This window comes from Cheilinus undulatus, linkage group 21, assembly GCF_018320785.1.
Source record: "Cheilinus undulatus linkage group 21, ASM1832078v1, whole genome shotgun sequence".
Lineage (NCBI taxonomy): Eukaryota > Metazoa > Chordata > Actinopteri > Labriformes > Labridae > Cheilinus > Cheilinus undulatus.
This window is the reverse complement of record NC_054885.1, coordinates 19,941,086-19,967,934: the sequence shown is the minus strand read 5'-3', so window position 1 is coordinate 19,967,934 and position 26,849 is coordinate 19,941,086. Positions and strand designations below refer to the sequence as shown.

The 26,849-nt window shown below is 40.4% G+C and overlaps 1 protein-coding gene across 1 annotated transcript; it reads left to right on the top strand.

The window, feature by feature from the left end:
* The first annotated feature begins 470 nt into the window (after nt 1-470).
* cntnap1 (contactin associated protein 1) lies at nt 471-26,849 on the top strand. The gene is made up of 24 exons (XM_041777882.1): nt 471-926; nt 4,656-4,757; nt 6,951-7,144; nt 7,430-7,583; nt 7,923-8,126; nt 9,357-9,541; nt 9,785-9,934; nt 10,019-10,280; nt 10,692-10,841; nt 12,144-12,318; nt 12,450-12,556; nt 12,649-12,771; nt 13,115-13,318; nt 13,408-13,564; nt 14,931-15,058; nt 15,169-15,342; nt 15,431-15,649; nt 15,750-15,989; nt 16,076-16,315; nt 16,497-16,624; nt 17,850-17,943; nt 18,051-18,281; nt 18,368-18,412; nt 26,650-26,849. Exons 1-24 carry the CDS (start codon nt 866-868, stop codon nt 26,847-26,849), a joined length of 3,927 nt encoding a protein of 1,308 aa, XP_041633816.1. The 5' UTR covers nt 471-865.

Sequence of the window (26,849 nt, the reverse complement as noted above, 5' to 3'; positions counted from 1 at the left end):
AATCCCCCACTGCCTCAGTCTCATCCCGCCCCCATCCCTCTTGTTGGGTGTATGTGTGTTCAGTCTGGCACAGCTGGCAACCTCATCCTGTAACCTGTTCACTTCTAGGATGATTTGTGAATGCACTCACATGAACCGGGTACCTGGACAAGGTCAGAGAAGCCTTAAGCAGAGCTGTGCAGCTGCTGACTCTCATCCTCTGTAGTTGTGCCGCTGATACAGGATATTAAGGACTTACATTGGTCTAGTTCTGCATTCCTGAAGAGAAAGACTTCTCTAGCACTTCCTCACAAGCGCAGAGCCCTCTTGGCCAGTTGGCTGCCTTGAAAAAATGTGCCAAGGAATGATGAGATTCCAGAGGATTAGGTGCTTGATGCATTGGTGATATGAGCCTCAACCTGGATGGAAGATCTCTCTTTGTGGCCATTTTGACAAGACTTACTGGAGCTGGAGGACTATAATAGTCTGGAACAATACTCCATCTGCAAAAAAGTTTTCCTTCCCTCCTTTCCTCGCCTCCTCTGCGTCCACTCGAGCCCGGCCCACTGGCTCTCCACTTGAGACGCATCTGCACATATATGTTGACATAGATGACACAGGAGCTTCACAATTACACGACGGTCATGTGAATTAAACAATTTAAAGGATATAAAGGAAGAAGAAGTGCGCGCTCTCGGCGAAGCGCAGCATCAGCACCAGCATCCGATGCGCGTCCCCGTCCCGGTAGAGGCTGCCCGACATCCCGGGAAGAGGAGTTGGAGCTGCGCGAGTTAAAGTTGGGCTAAAGGGGGGTGAAAGGATGCTGCGGAACAATCTACGATCTAATTAAGATAGCCTATGTGGAGAAACGTGTCCTAAGTGAAGGATGACTTGCAAAATACTGAGCATATGCCTCTTATTTTTGGGTTTTCAACATTGCTCATCACGTAAGTCTTGGAAAACAGCAATTGTTCTTCTATTATCCGCTGCTAGAATATTATAACATATTTTAAAGTGTTTATATCTGCTTATTTTCTAGGATCTGGTAGGTAAAAGTAACATAAGTAGAAAATGCCATGGAGGGCAAAATGTAGCATGAGGTGCTTGAAGGGCAACGCACGTTGCGGTACAAGCAGACAGCATCAAAACACTGAGGATTGAATCTCGCTGCTTTTTTTCTGCTAGTGTGGGCATTTTTTTCTCTGAGATCCATAGAAAAAGTAGAAGCAGACCGCATCGGCCCTGCAGAAGGTGCGCACGGCGATCCCCATCGCACCAAGCTGTCTGCATTGCAGTGCCTCCCTCAGCCAGCACGCAAGTTTCTGCAGCGTGCAGCTTCAACTTCTTACTAAATCACAATGCTGCCCGAGAATACGGTCTTGTCTCTGCTTCTCCATATCGTTTTGTGTATTGCTGTTGTTCAAAATCCGCGAGCGCATTCTTTCTTTTTTTTTTTTTTTTTTAAAAAAGAGAGAGCAGTGCGATCAGCGTCCTGATCGGGACCAGCCCACTGCAGTACTTTTTTGGGAAGCCTGTGTTCCCATCACCTGTCCGCACAGCTCTGACTAAATCCTGCGGCGACGCGCGCGGATGCACCTGACAGGGAAATCATTATACAGTGGGAGATCAATGTTGTGGGGGAAGTTGTGCACATGAGGTGCTGCGTTTGGGGTTAAAATCGGGGTAATGTTACATCCACCCATCTATCACAGAGCTTGTGTGCATACTAACAGGATTTCTGCGTGATGACCTCAGAGGGTCTTGACTGATAATTAACCCATAAAGTGCGTGCATGACTCATTAGTTTTAGTGTCAGAGGAAGATCAGGGGAGGGGGACGCATGACATGGGGTTTCTTGATAATTATGAATGTGAAATTAGGGGAATGAAAGACAGGCTTGCATCTATAATGCAAGTTTGCACATCAAAGGCAGCATAAAACTGAGTTTGAGAAGCAAATTTCTGTATGCACTTTGGAGAACAAAAGCTTAACTATGTTCAGAATAGTGTGATTAAGGGTTTATGCAAGGGGACTTCCTTTACAGAGACATCTGCATCATTTCTCCTTTCATCCTGTCTGTATATGATGCGCTGCTGCTTGTAATTCCATTTAACTTTTATACTGGAAGTGAAGGGTTATACGCTGCTGGAGTGCAAAACTGCATCTGGATGAGTGTTTTAATGGATCTCTGAGTGCTTATCCATTGCCTGTGGGTTTGCTTTACCCTCAGACAAGGCCAGAGTTGCTGTGCACAGTGGTGCTATGTCAGATTAAAATGGAGATCCCAGGGCACAGTGATCTAGAGGTGCATATGCATGAATCTGAAGTTTTATGCATTGTGCATTCTGTCATGGTTAGCAGCCAAATAGACAGGATGCTGACTGATGTGTGAGGGGAATTGTTACATACAGAAAGAGATGCAACTCTGAGATATTGTGAATCTGTTGTGCGTCACAGTTTGTGTTTTCATCCTGGGAGTGGTCAGACACCACCTGCTGTGATGCCGGCTTCAGCATGAATGATTCATTAGAACCCCTTTAACAGTGCATGCTATATTTACTTCCTCTGTTTTGTTGCTGTATTTTGTCCTGAATATGTTGGTGCACATCTACATTCAACTGACATCTGCAAACAAATAGTGCTGCTGTCTGATTTCTGTCACGCATCAAATGCCAGTGACAGGCAGAGGAGGAGCCTCTCTGCATACTGTATGTAACCAGCGGTAATGATGTGTCAGCCCAGACACAGCAGCCCACACTTACAGCAGACTGATGATTCAGCAAGAGCTCTGCTGCTTGAGCTTTACACTGCTCCCTTCAGTCCCTTAATGATAAATGGAGAAAGAGTATACTCTGTGTGGCGCAGAGACGGGGGGGGGGGGGGGGGGGACGGGTTGCTCTGCACAGCATTCAGGTAGCTACTGCAACATGGCAACGCCCACATGAGGAGAGAGAAGGGCAGGAAGGGAAGTAAAAAAAGATAATTAGTGAGGCTGTGATGTAATGGGACGCAGAGAGAGTGGATAAATTTAGGAAAAGAGAAAGGAGTCTGACTGAGGAGGATGGAAGCGTGGCAATGAATGTGGGGGGTGTGGAGTGCGTGACGGTGTTCCAGTAAGGAGGAGCAGAGGAGTGGAGTGGCCTGGCTTAACCTGCTGCAGTCTGGGACTGCACATTTAAACTCCTTTCCTTTACTTCTTACTGAAGACTTAAAACAAATCAATACACATTAAGCCAACTGTAGAAAATGAACTTTGCCTGTGCAGCTGCAGTACAAATATTTAGAGCCTCCCAGGCAGTTTTGATTTTGCTTATAGAGATGCACCAGAGATCTGTTATCGACCCTCTGCAACACAGCAGGGATCTCTGTATGATGGAAGCCTCTTAGGGCGGTGGATAAAGCTGAAAGTCAAGGTCACATTTCCCTTGCTCAGCACGTTTTTTCCACTTGAATGTGCACCGTGCCCTTGCACCAAAGGTAACAGAACACACATAACCAGCTTATGCATGTAAGATGAAGCGGAAACGGTGCTTTACATGCTGTATTATGGCTCACATATTACATTTCAGGTAGTGTGTAGCATTGAATGAAAGCTCCCTTGTCAGTCCTGCAGGGTTTCACTTAGTGGTCCACTCCCTGAAAAAAGTTCTTCAGAATTTGAATGCATGCAGTACTCACCCTCACATTTCCCCATCTGCAGCCTGCATACAGATTCTGCTGTAGTCTTATGCTCCCAGTCCCTGTCTTCAGTTCTTCTCCAGTGCTCCATGACCTCTATGATTGTAAGAACAGGGATTACAATGCTGGATGTACTGTTTACCGGTAAACAACTCCAAATGTAAGAGAGGATTATACTGAGAAAGAGAGGTTAGACTGGAGCTGTAGTCTAAAATCGGACTCATTTTTTTCTATTTGTGTCTATAGTAATATTCAAACAAAACCCAGCATATCTATATTTTCAGGCCGATCAATATTAAATCTCCTGGGTGTATTAAAGAGCAGACTTTAGCACTCAAAATGAGACAGTGTTTCTCTTGCAGCAGGAGGTGAGGGCATTGAGCATTTATCCTCAGCAGTGACAGGCCAGATTATGTTGAATTATGGTCACTTTTATCAGCCGTGGGCTGGGGAGTGAGCCTGAGCAGATGGGTGATGGTCCTATCAGTCTCATAGCCGCATGCAGAATAGACACCGTGTGTGACCTCGGTAGTTTTTCAAGAAAATGAACTAATGCGTGCAAATGTGTACGGATTTACTGACATGTGACCATAAAGATGCTGCAACATTATCATTCTCCACCTTCTTTTAAAATAGGATATTTGCAACTGCATGGCAGTAATTCAGCCCATCTAAGAGGATAGTGCACATTCAGAGCCAGTCAGAGCCTGTCTGGTGGAGAATAATGGTGCAATCTCAGAAAGGATGTCCTGACAGCTCTATAGATTTACACACTTTATTGTGGGATCTTAAATCTGTGCTCTCACATTCAGAATTTAACTGCATTACTGTGGGCTAATCTGTTTCTTACACTCATGAAGCATGTAAAAGCCTCTAGTCAAGATCAAATGGTCTTTCCTCATTGAGCTGTGCATCCGTGCCAGCCCACGTCTGAATCGTGTCAAAAGTGCTGCATAAGAAAAGTAATAATCTTGGTCTCTTCTCTGTCGTCACTGCAGAAGAATGTGTTGATCCGCTGATCTCTGGGCTCTATGCCTCCTCCTTCCTGGCCTCCTCCAGATACAACTTTCTCTACTCTGCCAATTTCGCCAAACTGTATGGTAAGTTCCTTTCTGTTGTGATGAGTTTATTGATTCACTGACCTTACAGAGCTTTCCAAAGGCAGATATTTGAACTTATTTTGTCAGAATGTAGGGTGAAACCTATTACATTGTACAAACATCTCTGCAGGAAGCTCACTGTAGTAAAAGCACATTTGCACTCACTAATCCTTTAACTTGAACTTAAATCACTGCGGTAAAATGCCTCATCTCATATGCACTTTTTTCAGTTTATTTATTTTTTGTATTTAATGTTTAATTCATGCACACTGAGAGCAAAGCCAACCAGAGTCAAATTCCTTATTGCATCAGCATACTTGACCAATAAAGCTGATTCTGATTCTAAGGAAGATTACTTTAGGTGTATCTCTGTCAAAATGCCTATCATAGCAAATACATGTATATATGGACCAAAAGTGGACATTCATGCATACATTTTTTACACCATTTTCTGGTGATAGCAAGTAAATTGTGTCTTTTTTCTCAACATTAAGACATAAACAGGACAACATTTTGAGAAAATAGACAAAATCACAGGAAAACAGAATAAAATACAATTTTAAAAATGCCTTTTTTGGGCGTCTGTCAGATATTATATACAGTGCTGTGTATTTGCCCCCTGAATTATTTTTTGTTGCAAATTTGTCAAACATCATCAAACAATTCTTGATACTAGATAAAGTGGCCCTACTTGGCCCTATGTGAAAGAATAATTGCCCCCTAAAACCTAATGACTGGTTGTGCCACTCTTTTGCGGCAACAACTGCAAGCAAGCATTTGTGATAACAACAATGAGTCTTTCACATTGCTGCGGAGGAATTTGCACCCTCTATTCTTTACAGAATTGTTTCAATTCAGCCACATTGCAGGGTTTTCCAGCATGAACACCCTGTTTAAGGTCATGCCCCAGCATCTCAGCCAGATTTACATACAGACTTTACATAGGCAGCTCCAAACCTTCATTTTTTTTTTTTGGCTATTCAGAGGTGGACTTGCTGGTGTGGTTTGCATCATTTTCCTGCTGCAGAACCAAAGTGACTTTGATCTTGAAATCTTGAACTGATGGCCGGACATCCTCCTTCAGGATTTTCTGGTAGAAATCAGAATTCATTGTTCCATCAGTTACAGCAAGTAGTCTAGGTCCTGAAGCAGTAAAGCAGCCCCAGACATCACACTGCCACCACCAAGTGTAACTATTGGGATGATGTTCGTTTTAGAAAATGCTGTGTTAGTTTTATTCCAGATGTAACGGGACACATACCTTCCTAGAGATTCAACTTTTTTCTCGTCAGTCCACAGAATATTCTCACCACTGTTTCAAGTTTTCTCCATTTGTGGATAATGGCTCTCACCATGGTTCAACCATTTCCTGACTCATAGATGTCAATGAATTTGTTTTTTCCTGTGCTCTTACATGATGTGTTGCTTTTTAAAATCTTTTAGCCCACTTCACTTTGTCAGATAGGTTCTATTTAAGGCAGGGGTGTCCAAACTATGGCCTGGGGGCCAAATGCAGCCCTTGGCCCATTTTTAATTGGCCCACAGCAAACTCTAGAACATACATGAAAAATGGCCCACATTAGAACATGAGGCTTGTGCTTGACTGTAAATTTTATTTGTGTTTTCTGATTGACAGAGAGGAATAATTTTGTCACCCTGGGGGCTCATCTGCTCATCTGTAAACAAACATTTTGACATGATAATTTATTGACATGCATCTTTTCATGACTTAGAATCTTTACCTAAATTGGACTGGATTGACTAACTTTGATATCATAAAGGAGAGGTATTTGAAAGTGTCCCCACCATCCTTCAGACTTTTTGTATGTGGCCTTCAGTGGGAAAAGTTTGGACACCCCTGATTTAAGGAATTTCTTGATTCAACAGGTCTGATATCAGGTCTAGAGAAATTGATCTTAGCTTCTAAAAAATGTGGTTATCTTTGTCTAATATTGAATTAGTTTGATGATCTGAAACATTAAAATGTGACAAATATGCAAACAAAAGCAATCAGGAAGGGGCCAAATAAAAGATATGAGTGGTATGCAGGGCTATTTTCTTCCTGCTCTTAGAGAACAAATAGGATTCAGGTTCAAAATGTCTACCATAAACCATCTTCACTTGTTATAATTTCATCCCTGCTCAACTGTGTCATTCATTCCTCAGTCAAGTGTAAAACTTTTCCCTCTTCAGGCAGCAGTGGTTGGTCCCCATCCCCCAGAGACAGACAGCCATGGCTGCAGGTGGACCTTGGCAGGAAGTATCGACTCCAGGCCATCGCCACCCAGGGGACCTTCAACTCCTACGACTGGGTCACCAAGTACACCCTGCTGTACGGCGATCGCCCAGACTCCTGGACGCCATACATCATGAGAGGAGGAAACTCTGTAAGTGTCTGTGAGCCGGGATGACTGTGTGGGATAAAGGCCATAACAGGGATGAGATGAGGATTAACTAGTCAAATGTAATCTTTACAGCTGATTCTCTGCTCTGTGTGTGCTCCATTATGTTCTCTGTCACTGTAACTGCAACAAGCAGTGCATATTGTCTCTCTCCACACTGACGGAGCTAATCTCACCATCAGTTCATCTCCTGTCTCTTAATAAGGCGTTAACACTGTCGCAGTGACTCAATAACTCTCTCCCCTCCTGCTTGCTCTCATCTGTTTGCAGACGATGCCTGGGAACTGGAATTATTATCAGATAAAGAGGAATGTCTTCCATTATACCTTTACTGCTAAACACATACGCCTGCTGCCTCTGGCCTGGAACACGGAGAATGGAGGGAAGATCGGAGTGAGGCTGGAGCTCTTTGGCTGCTCTTATGGTAAAAATGACGGACAGGGATTTATTAGATCTGACTCATTCTGCAATCCTAGTCCTTAATCATATTTGATAGTATGCCACTAAATCTATGCTCCAGATATGCTATAATATGTTCCTAGTTAATCAGCTAGCAGGCTCAGGAACATCATGCTCTAAACTTGACAGAGAACTCCAGGAAATATGACATGTAGCTCTTACTCAGATAATCCTTAATCCCTCAACAAATGCTGCATGAGACACTATCTGTAACCTAATGTGCACATCGGATACAAACGGAGGAAATCGTGATTCTAAATCTGCTGTTTGGAAATGCTGATTCATTGTAAGATTTTCTCCACAGATTCTCATGTGCTTCAGTATAATGGGGACGACTCGGTGGTCTACATGTACCCTGGGAAGAGATCCCGTACGCTAGAAGACAATATTGCCATAAACTTCAAGACTTTGGAGCAGGATGGTCTGCTGTTGCACAGTGAGGGGATTCAGGGTGACCTCTTTACCCTAGAACTCAAGAGAGGCCGGCTTTACCTTCACATTAGCCTTGGTAAAACAAATGCATCTCAGTATAACTACAACATGATCATTTTTATAAATGTCTGTATATCTATATGTACAAATGTAGAAACCTCATGAGACCTGAGCAATGAAACTTGTTCTTGAAGCTTAAATATTCCAATAAAATTATACCAAAATACCTTAGAATTTTAAAGCAAATTCCCCCTATTATGAAAATGATGGAAAATTCCACAAACATTTAAACAAATTTCCTGTGAATTCCATGAATTACTTGAAATCTCTAAGCATCCCCGCTCAACATTTCCATCCATTACCCTTAACATCTTCAAATAGATTTCCCAAATTTCCTTATAAATACCTTAAAATGTCAAAGCAGACATTCCATTCAAATTCCATAAAGTTTCCAGGAAATTCTTGAGAATTTTAAAGAACATGCCCAAATCAAATTCTCAAACAAATTTCCAAACATTTACCTATAAATTTCCTTAAATTTCAATGAAAATGCCTTAAAGGTCACATATTATGTAAAATATACTTTTTCAGGTTTTTCTAACAAAAATATGTGCCCCTGGCCCGTCCACAATCCCCCCAAGAGTCAGAATTCCCTGCAATTTCCACAAAATATTAAAAAAAAAAATTCATAGGAAATTTCCCTTAACTTCCACAACACAAGTTCCCCTTAATTTCTAGGAAAATTTCAATGAATGCCCCCCCCCCCCCATGAATTTCCAAATGAATTTTGAAAAAATAAAAATACTTTTTGTAAATTTCCATGAAAATACCAAGAAAAAATTAAAAAGCAAATTCCCCCACACATCCCCAAAGATTTCCAGAATTCCCATGAGATTAACAGTTAATTTTAAAGCAAATTTTCTCCAGAAATTCCTATGGAACCCCACAGATTATACAAACATATCCAAAAATTCTTTGAAAATACTTGAAAATACCATGAAATTCTCCAAAACATCCAAATACCCTACCTAAAGATTTAAAACCAAATTCTCGCATTCCACACATTCAAACAAATTCCATTTAATTTCCATGAAAAAATTTAAAGAATAGCCCTCCACAAATTTCCAACCAAATTTTAGAAAATTACCAATACATTTCCCAAACTTCCGTGAAAAAAATCTAAGCAAAGTCCTTTAAACAAATTTCTCATATTCCCATGAAATTGTTAGTGTAATTTCCTCATATGTAATGCAGGGTCCAAGGAGGATAAATAAATAACTCCGGTCGTTGTCCTCTTTATTTTTAGGAAGCAGCGTTATACACAAAGTTAATGGGCGGACAACACTGACTGCTGGCAGCCTTCTTGATAATCTCCACTGGCACTATGTCACAATCAAGCGCTACGGTCGCCAGGTGAACTTCACTGTGGACGCCCATTCAGTAACAGCCATCTGTAGTGGAGAGTTTACACACCTGGATCTGGATACACAGGTATCATAAACACAGAATATTTATTCAAAAAGTATTTACAAGCAGTAACAGACTGGGATTAAAAAATAGCCCTGGCATTTACAACAGACCAGCCTTATTTTTCTTAAACATATCCATTCATGGATTTGTAGTTTCTGGCTGAGCCTCATGTAAATGACATATGTATATATAATGTAAAAACTTGACTCTTACTTGCATTGATGTTTTTATGACACTGAATATTACCTTGTACTTTTCTTTTAGATATATGTTGGAGGTGTCATTGAGAAAAATTTGCCTCACTTGCCCACTACACCTAATTTCCGAGGCTGCCTGGAGAATGTCTTCTTCAATGGTATCAACATCATTGACAAGGCTAAGAGAGAAGATGAGGACATCCGAATTCCACGAAAGGTAGAAACCACTACTCAGGATTAAAGCCACACTGCAACACAACACCCATTCTCCTTAACTCATCTCTTTTTTTTTCCTCCTCAGAAAAAGATGCATTTTGCATGCAGGGATATTCTGCTCAAACCAATGACTTTTGCCGGGCCAAACAACTACCTTCAGGTGCCAGGTTTCTTCCGCAGGCCTCGTATGTTTGTCAAGTTTAAGTTCCGCTCATGGGACTACACTGGGCTGCTAATGTTCACACGGTTTGCTGATGACCTTGGAGCCCTTGAGCTGGGATTAAGCGAGGGACAGATTAACGTCACTATATTTCAGCCCGGGAAGAAGAAACTTCAATTTGGTGCAGGTAGGCTTATGTTATTTTTAGACCATGAAAGATAAGAGACAAATACATCTGAAGATGACTCAAGAAATGACGTCAAAGCCTAGATACAGCTCGATAGACCTTCTCTTTGAGGTTACCTTTGCTAACAGCAGATCAAATCACTGCTTAGTCATTTCTAAAGTATTTGCTTCTCATAAAACATAAACCTACATTCACTTTTTAGTTGATAAATAAAGCTTCAGAGCTCTTTTCAAGGAGATTGGCCAGCCTGTCCATGCTTAGTCATGGTTGCTAAGCTATGATTGGAAGATCTTTGTTTGGCAAGAGCATTTGGCTATTTTTATTTTTGAATAGCTGTTCTTTATGTGCGTGATCTCTGAACTGAGTGGTTTTGCAGATAAAATCCGTGACAGGAATCTCTCCAATCTCTAGGATACAGGCTGAATGATGGTTACTGGCATACAGTGGATTTGGCAGCGAGAGATAACCTGCTAACCCTCACAATCGATGAGGAGGAGGGCTCTCCGCTAAAGATCACCAACCCTTTCACGATTAGGACAGGAGACCGCTACTTTTTTGGAGGTGAGTGAGTAGCTTACTATACTATATGGAAAAAGTATTTGGCCATACCTGTTAATAACTGAATTCAGGTGTTCCAAACACAGCTGCAACTGTAGAGAACCAAGCACAGTCTACATCTGTGATACAAAATTGGATTGTTCTGAGTGTGGCACTGTGACATCTTTGCAATAAGATCATTTGTGAAATTTCATCCCTGCTAAATATTCCACAGTCTACTGTGAGTGACAGTATTAGAAAGTGAACGCATTTAGGAACAACAGTAACTCAGCCATGAAGACCACGTAAAGTCACAGAGTAGGGTCAACGATTGCTAAGGTACACGCATTAATGTAAGCACAAAAACTGTGCAGCAGGAGCTTCATGGAGTGGGTTTCCATGGCTGAGCAGCTTCATGCAAGCCGCCACAGGATTATCAATTGGCAGAAATGCTTCATGCATCAAATGTGTTACAAAAAATATATATATTTATGTGGGATTTTATGGCCATTTTTCTTTCTTTTTTCTTTTTTTAAATTTTGTTAGAAGGTTTAATAAAAACCTCATTTCCAAAAAAATTATAATTTTTTCTCCATTGCTGAGGTATCAGGCTTTACAGGGTTTAACTTCCAAAAGAAGTTGCACACACTGGCAACCAGATGCAAAAAATGTGGGTGTCAAGTGGCAAAAATGGGTTAAAAATGGCAAAAAGTGCCAAGATGAGCAAAAAGGGATAAAAATGTGTTTTAAGTATGTTAAAAGAGAAAGAGGCAAAATTGACTAAAAGGGGCAAAAAATGGCTATAAAATGGCTATAAGGTGACAAAAATAAGCTAAAGTGGGAAAAATGAGTTAAAGTTCCAAAGTAAGTTGCAAAAATGGGCAAAAAAGCAGCAAAGATGGGTGAATAGTGACAAATAGAAGTTGAAAACAATGGGTGGCAAGTGGGTAAAAGGCAGCAGAAATGTGTGAAAAAGGGCAAAAAAATTGGCTAAAAGTTGGCTAAAAGGGACAAAAATGGGTGAAAAGTGGAAAAAAGTTCACCATAGTGCAGGCCAGGCCTTTCCATAAAACATCAGTACCTGACATCATAGATGCTCTACAGAATGAATAGATACAAATTCCCACAGAAATACTCCAAAATCTAGTGGAAAGCCCTCTAAATAGAGTGGAGACTGTTATATCTGCGAAAGGGGATGACTCTATTAAGGTACAGGTATTTGAATACATGTCAGGTGGCTGAATACTTTTGTCCATGCAGTGTGACTCTTGAAATTAAAATACATATCAGTGCTTTTCAATTCATGCATTTTCCACCTGCTTTTAGGCTGTCCTAAAACCAACAACACTATAAGGAAGTGTGAAACCAAGCTGAACCGCTTCCATGGGTGCATGCAGCATATCTTTATAGACAATGAACAGCTTGATATTGACATTATTCTGCAACGACAGTGGGGGCGCTATGCAGAGCTGTTGTTAGGCACTTGTGGCATCACTGACAGGTCAGTAATACATCATCAAGCCTTATCCTTAAGACTCCAATAAGAATTGAAAAAAACAGAAAAATAGAATCTGGTAGAAAATTCAGTCTTTTCTAAATAAAGTCCTCTGTGCAACTATGTTCTGCCTGCAGATGCTCTCCAAATCCATGTGAACATGAAGGCAGATGCATCCAGTCCTGGGATGACTTCATCTGTCTGTGTGAGAACACAGGCTACAAAGGCGAAGTGTGCCACATGTGTAAGTGCAATAATAAGTGTGTCTTTACAGGTAATTACACTTGGCCTGTGCTATATTTTCTCTTAATCATAAAACATTGATTTCTTGATCAGCGGTTTATATGGAATCATGTGAGGCCTACAGACTCAGCGGCAAATATTGGTCCGGAAACTACACCATCGATCCTGATCTCAGCGGGCCGCTCAAACCATTTGAGGTGTACTGCAAAATGAAGTGTGAGTAATTGCTGTTACAAATAAAGTATAACTTCATCAGCAGTGTTTACATGAGCCTCTGTGGGTTGTTAATGAAAAGGAAAAGGCAGCTTATTGTGTTACTTTAATGAGAAATGTGAGCTGAAATTCCAAGGGAAATGAAATGCTTTGTAAAACAATATAGCACCAGCTGTGTCTGAGTGTGTGAAGTACAAATGTATTCATCTTCTTACAACTTAATCTGTATCAGACTTTCCTGTTAAAAATCTTACAGACATGATTTTACTCACGGTTGACTCATTATTGTTTCACTCTAATTGTTACCGTTAACTCACTGTGTCCTGTCTTTCCTGCTTCTTCACAGCATACAAAGCCTGGACAGTGATCCTGAACGATCGAGTAGATGGTACCAAGGTGACTGGGACTACAATAGATCAGCCCTATATTGGAAATGTCAACTACTGGAATGCTTCCTGGGATGAAGTCACCGCTTTAGCCAACACCTCCATGTACTGTGAACAGTGGATCGACTACTCCTGCTACAAATCACGACTCCTCAACACACCGAGTGAGTTTTATTAATCATAATTTTAATGATGAATGATAGGAGACTTGAATGAAAAACAAACTGGCATTTTTTTGTCTTTTTCAAAACAGATGGAAGACCTTTTGGATACTGGATTGGTCGTAACAATGAGAGTCACTATTACTGGGGGGGAACCTTCAGAGAGGTCCAGAAGTGCGGCTGTGCCATCAACCAAACCTGCGTCGATCCCAAATATCAGTGTAACTGTGATGCTGATTACAGACAATGGTGAGAGAAGGAAAAATAGAACAGTTTTACATATTAGGACATTACCTTTTGGCTTTCCTACAACACAGTGAATTCTGCTATTAGAATTTTGAAATATCTGGAATATCGATAGAAGTTTTTTTTCCAGAATTTTTCTAATGATTTTAGTTTTTTTTAATATATATATCTTTGTGGGAATTTATTTATTTTATTTTATTTTATTTTATTTTATTTTGCATAATATTCGATGTATTTGGGAGAAATGTATTTGCAAATGTTTCAAGACAGTCTGGCTGCAGCACTCTCATTCACCCGAGAAGTCATATATCTCAAAAGATTTCAAGATAGAATTGGATTAAACTTCCATTAAGGGTTAGAGTAAGGGCTAGGCTAATGGTTAGGAAACCCAAAGTGAAAAGTTAAAAACTTGCCCTGAAAAATCTAATTACAAAACATTCAATGAAGCAGCGTCAGTTTGCTAACAGGATAAAAACTCGTCCTCCATGAAAACATCCTAACGCAGCCAGCATAGTATAGCTTCAATACCTGCGTAAGCTGTGTAGATGGAGCAGCTATGTAGCCAACAGAGCTAAAGCTAAGCTCACAAAGCAGCTACGTGAACTACCTATCTACGTTATCTGCATAGCTAAGTTAAGATGTTTGCTAAAGCTCACACTGCTAAAGCTAACTTAGCTATACCTAACATTGCTATGTAGTCAACAAAGCTATGTAGCAACATTAGCTACATAGCTGAAGCTAAGCTCTCAAAGCAGCTATGTAGGCTACTGAGGTATGTTTTCTACATCCCTAAGTGAGCATTTGGCTCTGTTTGCTAAAGTTTAAGTTGCTAAGGCTAACTTAGCTACATTGGCATTTGTAGTAACGTTAATTGTGTAGCTAGAGTAGCTATGTTAGCTTTAGCTGAGGTTAGTAAAGCTAAAGCATACCACCATTCATATATCTTCTTCTAAATGGGCTTTACATAATTTAATCCCAGATAAGACCACTGACCTATTTCTTTTTTATTTATGAAACATTTCTTAGCCTGTAATGTTTGCAATGTGGTTGAATAAAGTTGAATTTTACTGTGAGAGTGGCTGTCAAAAATGTATGGTCTGCAGACAGATCCCACTCAAATGGGGAATTTGATTGTAAATTATTTTCGTAGAGTTTGCTTTTAAACTTTCAGGGACTTGCTTGAAGTTTATCAGGAATTTTCATGGAGTTTTGTTTTTCTTTTTGATTGAAATCTTAGGTTTGGCTTAGGTTTTATACTTATCTGGTCTCTAAAACTAAAAATGTTTTACAAACAAAAGGGTTCAAAAGGTTTCAGCAGGGTATATGTCAATGAAAAAAGATGAAGTCCTTTTTCCCATTTTGCTTCCAGGTACTCAGATAAAGGCTACTTGGACTTCAGAGATCATCTACCTGTGAGGAAGGTTGTAGTCGGGGACACTAACAGGACTGGTTCAGAGGCACAGTTCACCGTAGGGCCCCTCCGGTGCCATGGCGACAGTGAGTTAACTTCAACAGATCGTTCCCATCCCAAAGTGTACACAATTACTGACAGGTTTGAGGTTGATTTTGTTAACACATACTGCACAAATGTCAATGTTCTTCTCCAGGAAACATCTGGAACACCATCGCTTTCACCAAACCCACCTACATCACCTTCCCCACCTTCAGGCCTGGCTCCAGTGCTGACATCTCCTTCCATTTCAAAACCTATCGGGACCATGGTGTCTTCTTAGAGAACTCTGATGACCAGCTTCGAAACTTCATACGAATAGAGCTGAATAGTGAGTGAGCTTTACTAGTATTAAACTCTTCCCCTCATGCCATTGGAGTACGTAATTTTCATTTCACAATGTCCTCTTATTTTTTCAGCAACTCACAACCTTTTATTTGTATTCATGGTTGGGGATGGCATCATCAATGTGACACTGCGCTCCCCTGTGCCACTCAATGACAACGAGTGGCACTTTGTTCAGGCTGAAATTAACGTGAAGCTGGCCCGGATCAAGGTTGACTATCAGCCTTGGGCTGTAACACGCTTTCCCGGTCAGACCTTCGTCACCATGCAGTTTACACACCCTGTCCTCGTAGGTATGTGGGATATTTGCTTTTTAAAACTGCATGAGCTACGGTTCACTTAATTCATCCTCTCTAAACTTTGATGAATTACCGCTGACACATTTTGTCTTAGGCGCTGCCAACCGCACTCTGAGACCTTTCTTGGGATGTCTGCGAGGTCTGCGGATGAACGGTGTCCCTATTGATCTTGAGAGCAAAGTAAATGAGGAACAGGGCATAAGAAGGAACTGTACTGGACAGTGTCTGAATGCTACCATACCATGTCGAAACAGCGGCCAGTGTATCGAGGGTTATGCTGCCTACACTTGTGACTGTAATAACACAGCTTTTGATGGTTTCTACTGCCACAAAGGTGAGTTTCACTGGAAGCCTGACAAAACTTCTAATTTCACAATCATACTGACACAGTTTCTAATTTAATTTGATTTTTTTTCAAAGATATTGGAGCCTACTTTGAAATAGGTTCATGGCTGAGATACAACATACGAAAGAAGCCGATAACAGACGAAGCAGCGTGGGCCAACTGGATCGACCCCCACTATGACAACTTCAGCCTGGGCTACAACGACACAGCAGATGACATAGAGTTCAGCTTCAGCACCGTTCACACACCAGCTGTGTTACTCTACATCAGCTCCTTTGTCCAAGACTACATCGCTATTATCCTCAAGACTGATGGTAGGTTGAAGACACTTAGCGAGAAATTCTCTTGAAAAACTGGACTTTTTTATATTTTTATGACAAGTTAGTCATTTCATTTACAGATTACATTTCAGAGTCATACAAAATGTTATCTTTAAGTTAATGCAAAGGTATAATTTATAATAACAGTTCTAAATTCTTTTTCCTCTCTCCACAGGCAGTGTAGATCTGAGGTATAAGCTGGGCCTCATAACACACAAATATCAGCTGACTCATCGTAACCTGGCAGACGGATACCCCCACTATGTCAACATAACCAGACACAACAGAACCATCAAGACCCAGGTTCATCAAATCTTCTGTTGTCACTATGTAAACTCTGACTTATGACATGTTAACTTCTAGCTGTCACCATCTAAAACATCTCCAAAATTGATCCATCATTTATTGGAACTCCTGTCAAATAAATCAGCTTTACAGTGCCTTTAAAAAGTATCAGTCATGGTCAGTATAATCTGGCTTTTTTGACAAATATTTTACAAAGAAAGAAAAAAAAAAGTCAGTGAAAACAGATTTCTACAAAGTAGTGTCAATTAAACAAAATATGTAACATAAAATAAGTGACTGCATAAATGTTCACCCCTTCTAAATCGGGATCACATGGGTGCAGCCAATGTGTCTCAAGTGATTGCAGTATAAAAACACCCATGTTTATCAGTATCCCTGGCTACCATTTCACCATGAAGACAAAAAACACTCCAAGCTACCACCCCAGGGTTCAGTTAAATCCATCACTAAGAAATGGGAGGAATATGGCACATGTAGATCTTCCTAGATCAGCCTACTGAGAGAGGCCATCAAGACGCCAGCTTGACAACTGTTGCCTGGGTTCTTCACCAGACAAAGCTTTATGGGAGAGTGGCAAAGAGAAGCCAATATTAAAGAAAACTCATTAAACCTGGACTAGAGTTAAACAAAAAGCATGTGGGAGACTCCATTGTCAAATGGAGGAAAGGTTGTTGGTCTGATGAGACCAAAGTGGTGCTTTTTTGGCCATCAGACAAGATGCAATATTTGGAGGACACCAAACACTGCACACCATCCCCACTGTGAAGCATAGTGGTGGCAGCATCATGCTGTGGGGATGCTTCTCGGCAGCCAGTTTGAAAGGCTCATAAAGATGGACGGTCAAAATGATTGCAGCCAAAGGTGCATCTACTAAATGCTGACTTCAAGGGGGTGAATATTTATGCAGTTACCTATTTACATCACATAATTTTATTCACTTGGCATTACTTTGTAGAAATCTGATTTCACTTTGACATTGAAGAATTTCTTTGTATTTTTTGTTGTCAAAAAGGCCAATTTATATTGACCATAGTTGATCTAAAAACATATTTTATATAAAATATCGGGAGTTTACTTCAAATTTATGAAGACTGTATGGATTAATATCAAAAAATGACTTTTTAACACTTTTTTAGAATTACAGGAGTTGTAGCTTTTGTATGTTTTTTATTTGCATTTATGAATTCCTTCTTTGTAATCATGATTGCTTATTTGCACACAGGTGGATTACACAGAGCCCATAGTTGAGAAGATAACACTGGTGGAGGATGCCAGGTTTGATTCACCAAAGTCCATGTTCCTGGGCAGAGTGATGGGTGAATATTCTGTTTTTACTCATCGATGCAAATACATAGAAATTCTCATTGTGGTTGTTTGAGTCTGTGCATTGATGTCCTGCTGTGTTTCTATTTTGCTCTTTCAGAGGTTGGAGACATTGACTACGAGATCCAGAGGCATAACGCTCCCGGCTTTATAGGCTGTATATCAGGGGTGAGATACAATGTCTACGCCCCTCTGAAGGCCCTTTTTAGACCAAATGAAACAGATCCACCAGTGACAACTCAAGGTTATGTCTCTGAGTCTAACTGTGGCGCCTTCCCTCCTATTCTGGGTTATGTACCATGGGAGGTAGACCCCTGGTTTACTGGCATAGGTGAGTTTATTTATACCATACTACTTCAGTGAAAAAAGACATTAAATTTGTATTCATTCCCTCATTTGTGTGCCTCTCTACTTCAGAGTATTTTTACATCCATGATGACTTAGGACTGTTTTGGATAACAGGTAAGGAGACATTTTTCTCTTATTTATTTATTGAGTTGTTTTCTTTAATATGCTTGATAATATTACTCTGTTTACGCTCAAAAAAGGGCTCCCTCTCTCTTTCTCTGAATCATTGCATTTAAAAATAAGTCCATTAAGGTGACGTTAATCTTTTTATTCAGTTCATTTTTGAAGCACTTCTCTCTGCCTCTGCTCTAGTCTCTGTCTCTCCTGTCCTAGATAACACAAATCAGTCCTTTGAAATTCTCTTTACTTTTTTCCTAAAATCCTTTAATCCTAAATTAGAGCAGGGTTGTCAGATTCCAACATGGGATTTTGAGTGTTATTCAAGCTTTGGACTGAGGGCTCAAATTTATTACGAGAGACAAAACCAACCCCCCACACCTCACTGAAATTAATATAGAATAACAAACAAGACCATCGTAATGCATTAAAACAGAGGATTAGATTTAAATCCTTTCAGCTCAAATTTGCTTATATGTTTAATCTACTTCATTTTATGACTGGATTAAAGGAAACTAAAATATACAAATTTATTTGCAAAACACATATAAACCAGTTTCAGTTATTTTAGATGTTCCTTGTTTTTCCTAGACCTTTACATTTGTATACAATACCCCAAAAAGACAGTTTACCTTATCAAAAATATGTAAACACCTTTACCAAATATAATAATAATAATAATAAAATAAAACAAGTAGTACAATCAAATTAAAACAAGCAAATAAAATGATTAGTATTATGACAAAAGGGAGGGTCTAACATAATATAAATTATACTGTAGATTAAGTCTTGAAATCCTTTTTCGCTGCGTATTTTCTCAAATTTTCTCAGATGCAAGTAAATAACTATAATTTAACATGTTAATCAAGAAATTGTAATGTCCTTTACTATTTTGCTATTTTTTTTGTAAATCAGTCAATTTTAAAATTCATGGATAACAATGATAATTATATTTTAGCATTAAGAATATCATTTGGGTTAAAGAGCTTTAGACCCTTGGTTTTCAATTGCCGGGTCAGGACCCTAAAGTGGGTCTCTGAGCTGTTTTCAATGGTCTGGAATGTGTGCCTGGGAAAACAATACATTATGGCAGCAATGCTGTGGTGTATGGAAGCACTATGTCAAGCCCTTGGTACATTTTTGATTCACCTGCAGCAAAATTCTAAAAATAAAATAATATGGCCAATATTGGAACATGAAGCTTGTGCTTGACTGTATTGTACTTCTTAGTTCTTAGGGCAGCGCTACCATGCTAATTCTGTAAACAAACATTTTTACAAGAAGAATTTACTGATACATATGGTATGGCAAACATACTGATAATCAAAATAATAACATTATCTTGTTTTATAAAGTCGTGATGGCCTACAGCAGCAAACAAAAGTACCAGTGGCGTTCCAGTAGTAGCCAGAGCCTACCAGGGCCCCAGAAATCTGATTGGCCTCCCCAGAATATCAGCTATCTGCCTTGCCAGCCATTAACTAGCCATTTCAGCACACCTAGTCACTAAGCACTTCTGAACCTACCTCAGATCGTTTTGAATGAAACTCAGCATCAGTTCATGCAGGACATGGTAGTCATATGCACAACGGTGATCAGCTGACAGCCAGCTAATTCTAATTATCGCCTCCCAGTTCCAACAGCCAATCACAGCTCTTTAGTGGTATATTTAAATACTTCTCATTAATCCCTGCTTGCATTAATGCTGATGCACTATGCTGCTGCTGCCAAAGCTTAACCTCCTCCACCCCAGCATCCTCCTTTATAGCATAAAGCTTGCTGCACCCTCATTTTCAGATTCATGCTACTATGGATTAATTGCTTTTGAACTCATTTCATTATATTCAATATGCATTGTCTTAAATGTATCTATCCATATGGGGATTTCTAGCTATGTGCTCCCTTGAAAGACAAAGCTGCTGCTTGACTAACCCAGGGAGCATCTTTTGAGCAGAGCCTTCTCTGCCAAGTAAAACTGTATATCCATGTTGCAATACAATGGTTAAATGTATGTTAAGAGTGTTCCTGTATTTCTCATTAGGGGGGTAGCAGAGTGCTAAGCCTAGCTGAGAAACACTTCTTTAGTGCACCATTCAGACTCAGAGATGTGCTAATACAGACATCATCGTTTTGAAAAACGGTACATTGTACAGGAAACCAAGGGTCCCAGGTGTCATCTCCTCCAAGCTTTTATTAGGAGCTGTGTATGTTACATAAAAAAACATCTACAGGGCTGGTCCATTCTCTAAATCCACTAATTTAATGTACCAGCCTGAGGGACTCTGGCTTTTTCCAACATCCATTAGCAACTGGGCAGGGAAAAACTGAGGGCACATGCCAGGCTGTTACAATAAGTAAACACAGATGGTCAAACAACCACACACCTACAGGCAATTTAATGTCTCAAGTTCATTTAACCAGCACATCTGGGTTTGACAGAAAAAAAACACAACAAAAGCACGGGGGTTTTGAACTGAAGTGAGAAAAGCCTTAAGTCTGAACTTTCAGCTGTGAGGTTACAGCTTGAACAATAATGCTGGGCGAAAGTGCTCCCAGGAAGCAGCTCTGTTAATACTTAAAGTCACAGGAAAGAACCCAGGAGTCATTTTGGATTCTGGCTTGACCTTTAAAACTGACATTAGTGGGGATCCCAGTTGAAATCTTTAATGCATTGCAGCAGATTCAAAATGCTCCAGCACCAGTCTTAACCAAAGCAAAAAGACCACAGCACATAACCACAGTGTAAAGACAAAAAACGAACAAAAAACACTATGAAAAATGGATGTAGCCATTGTGACATCCGCCATAAGTTTACTCAGTGAATTTATGAAGCTCTGGGATACCAACATTGGTTGAGTTGCTTCAGAAACCGTTTTCCAGAAGAAATTTTCAGGGTGGAACGGGGTGTGTCTACTGCAGGTGGTTTTAGCTCATGAGCTAAATGGCTAGCTGGTGTTAAATGAGGCATTTTCCATGTCAATAAATGATGCATTTTGCATATAGTTTTGATTCAAGCAGATATTAAGATCATGTGTTGTGCACTTGCATGTGCATGTGGTGCAGGCATCACTCTGATCACTGAAGTTCCGCAACTGGTGCCAAAGTACAAAATGTATTCATGCTGGATTGTCATTGATCCCAGTTTTCTTTTATTTTTTGTTAGCATGCAAGTGCTAAGTAAGTCATTCTGTCCCTGATAAATAGATCAAAAATGCTCAACACTTCAAAATGTTGAGTTCAGTGACAGGTAGCAGGAAGTATTTCATTACAGATTTTCAGCAATGTTAACCTGTCAGTCAAGCCGGTCACACCTCAGATTATGCATGACTTCATTCTGATACTGATGTCAGAACCATAACTGCTGTTATGACAAGAAAAAAAGAGTTTAATTCTTATTTATACCAGGCTCAGGCTGTTAGTTAGTAGTTACAGTTGTAGATATAGGTTTTTATGCTTACATTTTTACCCCATTACTCAGCCTCTGAGATCATAACAGGCCCTGGCTTTTATATCAGATATTTCATTTAATTTACAACCTCAACAGGCCTCTCATATCACAACAAATCACCCGTATCATGTCCAGAGGGCCTGTTCTGTTTGTTGTAATGTTGTTAGTGAAAAATGAAATCAGATATTCTGAGCACACAGGATATTCTAATTCTGTTCAGAATTCTGATAAAATAATTTTCTGTCTTTCTCTCTGTTTGATTACTCTTGTGAAGTACACTTTTCCCCTCTAGCTGTTTTAAACTCTTACTGTTTAAACGGTGCTCTAAACTGATGTAAGCCTTCCTTTCTTCCCCACTTTAAAACACATGGGACCACACTTTAATGATAAAGTAAAATTTTAGGAACAAGTAACGAAAAGATATCATTAGCAGTGGTGGACAAAAAAGTTGTCATACATCTTTAGTGAAAGTAAGAATCCCAGATTAAAATTAGACAACTTTTATTTTGAAACTATATCTACTAAAACTCAGTAAAAAACGGACAAGGAATTATTAACTATTTGACACTTTGTTTTACAAAGATATAGGAGGATGAAAGTCATCCTAATATGAGGGACTTTATCGGGTTTTGTTGAATGCAAGTGCACTCTGGGGGGTATTTTAACACATTTTGTCCTATAGAGGGGTACCCTAGAGCAGTGGCTCTCAATAGTCGCTTTTGCACAGAGATTCTGCAACGTCTCTGTTCCGCAACGAGCAGTTCACACAAAAGTGTAACAGAGCTGTGCACGCCCGAGCTTACACACACACCCCGATGTCCCGTAATCAGATGGCAGCCGCTGCCTGAGCTGCCGCTTTCAGTGAAACTTGAAACTCTGTATTTCTCGGTTTAAAGCTTTGTATTTTCTAAATGAAATACGGGGAAAATAGTATGAACATTCATTTTGATGGATAAGATCCAGTAGACTTTTTTTTCCTCCATGTTTCAGAGTTTGAGGTCTGACTTTAAGCAGTGTCACAGCACACGTATTTACGTCGGAGGTTGGAAACTTCAGAGTACCGAGCTCACTTGAACACATCATGGAACTTTTCAGACGCTGCTGTGAGCAGAGATGTCTGCTCTCTCCTCTCCTGTACAGAGTGTGATCAGCTCAATAACCTTGCAGTCTCTCCAGTTAATCCACATTATTCTTTGTTTTATCTCGCTGTTGTTTTCTCTAATGAAACACACCAGTGTTTATATGTGACCTTTAGTATAAATTTTGTGTTAAATATCTGCACAGATACACATCCAGTTTCTAAATTGTTAAAATATATTTGTGCCCGTTTACATTCATTCTATTGCCGTCTCCAATCCTTCTTCTGCTTTAAAAACAGACTTTGCTGGTAGAGTAGATCCATATAAACATACTGGAAAGTTTTAAATGATGCTTAAGTTATGTACTACAGACTTTTTTGAATAACGTTTGAATAGATGAACACACACGTAAAGATCTGAGGATTCAGCTTAAAACCAAACTTGACATTTTTGTTGTTTTAGAGATCTCTGCATTTACAGATTCATGACCTTTCATTTAAAGAACTTCACTGTTTATTTCAGGCTGCTAACCACAAGGGTTTTGGCTTTATTAAACATTTACAGTCGAGTAAAATCTCTGGACTGGCTTTAAGCCAGCCAGGGATGGAGGCGCAACTTCTCCAGTGAGGGACGCTGCTTTGGATTTTTTCTTAAGCAGCGCCCCAGGAAGTCCTTGCAGCCTGGAGATAAACCTGCACTGATAGATATTTCACCCCTGAGAAATTTGGACGTGTGAAAGTCATTCTCACCCCAGTGCAACAGGTCGTAGAGGACGACCCCTATCTGCCACACCGTGCTGGGGCCAGCCCTGTAAGTGCTGTGTCGGTCATACTCTGGAGGCACAAGTTCAGGAGTACCACAGAAGATCCGGTACTTTGATGACTTCCGTGAAAAGCAGCTCAGGCCAAAATCGATCAATCTGAGCCGCGGGACATTGGAGCCGGTTTCCAGCAGGATGTTCTCTGTCTTGATGTCTCTGTGGAACACCTTCTTTGACTGGAGCTCCAGCGCTGCATCAACCAGCTGCCTTAACATCTGCTGGCTCTCCTCCTCGTTTAGGGACTCGCCTCTGCCCTCCATGTAATCATACAGGTCCATTGCAGGGATGGGGCGCTCAAGGACCAGGATGAGCTCATCTTTCAGGTCATAGTACTCTAGAAGGGAAATGGCAGCAGATTGCCCGACCTCTTGTCCAGAGGTTAATTGCTGCATCACAGCCACCTCTAGAGGAATCAAACCCATGTAATCCTTGACTTTGTCCTTTGGGATATGCTTGATGGCCACAGGGATGAAATCCTTTTTCCTGTAGCCGGCATACACTGAACCGTAGCCTCCTTCTCCCAGTGAGTCCAACTGAAGGTACTTTTCTTCAAAGTCTTCCTTGCTAGAGGACGCTACCGTGGAGGTCTCCCTCGTCTCTAAGGATCCAGTGGCCTCCTCTTGTTTAGAGTCTCTTAGTCTCTTTCTGGGATTTTCGTTATCTTTGAGGCATTTCCTCTTTACCCCAGTGGCATTCTCTGAGGGCGCAGGGATCTTCTTCCTAATCTTGGTTTGCCTCTCTGCTTCCTTTGGAGCTTTTCTCTTTCTGGTTTGCTGGATTTCAGAACCAGTTTTACAGACCAGGTCCTTCTCCACACGGTCAGGGTCATCCTGAGCAGCATAAACAATCGCTCCAGGAACATGAGCACGAATAAGAATTTGCTCCTGGGAGCCAAATTTGAAGTTACAGCGAATCATTTTTGTAAGTTCAACGACGTTCGTACACAGTGACTTGACGCGGCAGACTGAATCAAGACAATGACTTTGTCCAGTCTGAGACTGTCGTCTTTATATCAAAGGACGGAATCTTCACACATTCTAGAATTCTAGAACACCCCTGTGATCAGAGAGAGTTTTAGAATTCTACTGTTCTACTGGAGCACTGTCCTGCTCTACAGAGTGACCACAACCCCATTTAGATGAAAACAAGCCCAAAGACTGAATGTCGGTAGATTGGAAAACAGCGTTAACAAAGTGATTAAACACTGCTGTGTTGTGTTTTGTGCTTCAAATAAATAAAAAGCCAAAATTTAGTGTTAGTTTTGTGTTCCAGCTGACTTTAAGCTAGCGATCGCTCTGTAACAGCGGCAGCTGTGGGCAGCCTGCCTGTTAACAGATGCTTCATATGTTCACCAACGTAACTAGAAAAGCACTCAGAGAGCGCAGACCTCCACCATTAGCCCTATTTCCCAATAGTAAGGAATCCTTTAAAAAAATCCTGGATCCAGATGGTGATCTGGATCACTCTTAAAATCTAATCAGTAATGATGTTTTTAAGTTCGGATCCAGCTTAACCATACAGCCCCGAAGTATGTCCACTAGGGCAGGGGTTCTCAACTTGGGGGTCGGGACCCCATTGGGGGTTGCGAGACACTGAGAAGGGGGTCTCCAGATGTCTTAAAAAAACTAGGAATACTTTAAATTGACACTGTTGCCACTTTACACCAATTTTGCCAGATTTCAACCCGTTATCACATTTTTCACACCAATTTTGCCAACTTTAACACATTTTTGCCACTTAAAACACATTTTTTGTCCATTTTAAACCCTTTCCACTACTTTTTTCTGCCTGTTTTTGCCTCTTCGAAACCAAATCTTGCCACTCTGCCTATTGTTGCCTCTGTTGACCCATTATTGCCACTCTTAACCCCTCTTTACCACTTTTTACGCCAAATTTCAGAATTTAATATGCCCATTTTTGCCAGTTTAACCAATTTCTGCCTAATTCTGCCTAATTCTGCCTCAGCTAACCTTTTTTTTTGCCATTTAACAGGAATTTTTCATCCCATTTCACCAAATTTCCACCTATTTTTGCTACTTTAATGCCATTTCAGCCACTTTTTAAAAAATCCCTTTTACCTCTTAATATGCCAGTTTTTGTCACTTCAATCCATTTTTGGTGATTTTTTTGCCACTTTTATCCAATCTTTGGCACTTCTAACCCATTTCTGCTACTTGTAAACTCCAGTTTCACGACCTTTCCCAGCACTTTTTACCATCATTAATCCATCTCAGCTATTTCTAGTGGATTTTAATTCAGTTTTAAACAAAAGGACTAACTTTTTTAAGAGGGCTACTTACTGCACAAATGAATTAAAAAGATATTTGTTCCTTTGACAAGAGTGGTTATGATTCAGGTTAAGTAAAAAATACTACAGCTTAACTTTACAGTGGACCATGATTTTGCTGGCCCCCAGTTTGGGTGGGCCATTTTTTCCCCCCTAATGGGCGGCCTTGTCCACATGATTATTCTTGAATGTACATGACTGTGTTCAGCCGCCTTCAGGTACAGGGGGGTCCCCGGTCTCTGACACCTTTATTTTGGGGGTTGCGGGCTGAAAAGGTTGAGAAGGTGCTTTACCAAACTAAAATAACATACAAAAATCTGCAGCAGAGATTTTTTAGTGCAGTTGCAGAAGCACTTTGGATTGATTTTCTTTTAAGGTTTATATAAAAACTACAGGAAAAAGGATTCTGGGACTGCAGATATTGCATTGTAGTTAATTTCCCTAAAAATTCAGCTATGCCAACAGACTGAAAGATATGATGTGCTAATAAAGCCTTTGGTATTCCGCATTGAAGTGCCTGCTCCTCATCAGAATTCTAGGAGTGCCTCCTCTCTCATTGTATTACAGATTAACTCTGACTGTGCTATTTTTATCCCACAGTCATTGTCATTTTGGCGCTGCTGCTGCTCTTTGGAGGCCTGTACACCATCTATGTCTACGCGTATCAGCAGAAGGGCAGCTACCGCACCAATGAACCCAAAAACCTGGAGTCACCGAGCAGTGCCCGACCGCTGACGGAGACTCTGAGGAGAGAAAAAAAAAACCTTCCAGAAATTGAAGAGGAGTTTAGGAGTGACTAG